Here is a 2,060-nt window from a genome sequence, read left to right on the forward strand (position 1 = left end):
TCCTCACATTGTATATATTTTTTTCTTTATTTATAGTGTGAAAACATTTTTCCTTACTTTAAAATTTGTTACTGTTTGAATTTTTAAGACTTTGGTTAAATTTTTTAATAAAATTGACTACAACTTTGGATATCTTACCTTTTTATCTTTAGCACCAGCATCCTTACATATCAGCAATGATAAATAATGGAACTTTACATTATGATCATGATCGTGATGGTACCCATACCCAGTTAGCTGGATGTGAAGCCAAGTTTAGGAATGTGGATTATGATACATATATTTCTGTAAAGTATGAGCATGATGTACTAACAGGTAAGATGGTTAATTGGTGTTTTATTTATTTATAATATAATAAACTAAACTACCATCACTTTTGTTATAGTATCAACTGATATAGAAAATAAAGCAGCATGGAAGGAATGCTTTCAAGTAAAAGGAGTTAAATTACCAACAGGATATTACTTTGGATTTTCGGCAACTACAGGGGATCTGTCTGATAATCATGATATTATTTCAGTAAAAATGTATGAACTAGACCAGCCAAATGAGGCAAGTATTTTGCATTATTAATGTTATTTGATTAAGTTTGTAATGTTTTATTACAAACATCTTTCATTAACAATTTTAAAATTAATAGGCTGAAGCAAAAGAAGACAGGTCTAATATTCTGCCTTCAGCCACATACTTTGAGCCTCCCAGAGATCACGTTGATGATGCTAAACCGTCTTCATTGTCTGGTATTAAAATTTTCTTACTCATGCTGGTAGGAAGTATAGCTCTTGTTGCATGTGTGGTACTTGGATGTATGTTTTATCAAAAGCAACAAGAACAGAGCAGAAAGAGGTTTTATTAAGTGTACATAATTTTTGATAATTTTGATACATCAGCTGCGTGATCAATCATTTGTTAGTTGTTATTGTTAATTTATTAATATCCTTCCGTTTTACATGTGTAATGTGTTCAAGAGCTTATGGGTCATTTCTATGCATAAATTAGGTGGCCTTGAACGTAAATGTAGTAAAATTACATCATGGCAACAAAACAGTAATGAAACATCNCTAGTTGGTGATACAATTTAAACTGTGCAAACATTAAAATTAAAAAAAAAATTGTGGACCTCTGGGACATTTTTGTGGTAATGAAGGGTGAAAAGGGTGTTCAGCTTTCTTTTTTAAGTGATTTGATTGGGGTAAATACTGTTGATATGAGGATATGCTATATGTAAATGTTATTTTCAGACAGATTCTTTTTTGAGGCTGTATATTAATATATTTTTATGAGGCAATTTGCGTAACTTTTTACACGTTTTATATTGATTAAGTAATATGTAATTTGGTCCTAATTACGATAGGCTCCTTGTATATTTTCTGAAAAAAGAAATGCTGACTGATTTGTATATTATTGTCATTTATATAAAGGTGTGTTATCCTCTATTAATTTTAGATAAATAAATAATTTAATAAATTGTTAAGGATACTTTTTTACATCTACGTATACAGTTTAATACTTTATTTCTGGGCTACCTTTTTCCTATTTTGTGGACCGGATTTGATTTATTTTAAACCTAGAAATAATTAATTGAAATTGTAGACTCGCTTGGCACTTGGTGAAACATTTTTATAAAAGTAATGTAAATGAATTAAAACACTTGGCAAGTTTCACAATGTTGTTGAAACTTGCCAAGTGTTTTAATTCCTTTACTTTACTTTTCTAGAAATAATTTTCACAATTTATAAAAAACAAAATGCTGATAAGATATTCTTATGATTAATGTTAGACAAATAAGCTTGAATTAAGGAATAAATGGTTATTTTATTTTTAAATTGTACTACACTTCTTTAGCATTTGAATTAAAAAGATGTGCCAAAAAGAGAAGTTACATTTTCGCTCTCAAAGTGTGTAAGAAATCTTGTGATTACTTGTAATGGTTTCAATGTTTTATTTGTAATGTATGTAACATAGAAATTGTGAAATTACTGTTGGACCAAAAAAAAATTAAAAGTACATTTAACAAGCAAAATAATTTTTGTTCATTTACCATAATAAAACGTAATCTT

At 28.4% G+C, this 2,060-nt stretch overlaps 1 protein-coding gene across 1 annotated transcript; it reads left to right on the forward strand.

Moving 5' to 3' along the window:
* Positions 1-132: 132 nt before the first annotated feature.
* LOC112905730 (vesicular integral-membrane protein VIP36-like) lies at positions 133-875 on the forward strand. Its single transcript, XM_025978749.1, has 3 exons — positions 133-315; positions 386-552; positions 641-875. Exons 1-3 carry the CDS (start codon positions 177-179, stop codon positions 854-856), a joined length of 522 nt encoding a protein of 173 aa, XP_025834534.1. The 5' UTR covers positions 133-176; the 3' UTR covers positions 857-875.
* Positions 876-2,060: the final 1,185 nt, after the last annotated feature.

Source organism: Agrilus planipennis, unplaced genomic scaffold, assembly GCF_000699045.2.
Source record: "Agrilus planipennis isolate EAB-ADULT unplaced genomic scaffold, Apla_2.0 scaffold7, whole genome shotgun sequence".
Taxonomy (NCBI): Eukaryota; Metazoa; Arthropoda; class Insecta; order Coleoptera; family Buprestidae; genus Agrilus; species Agrilus planipennis.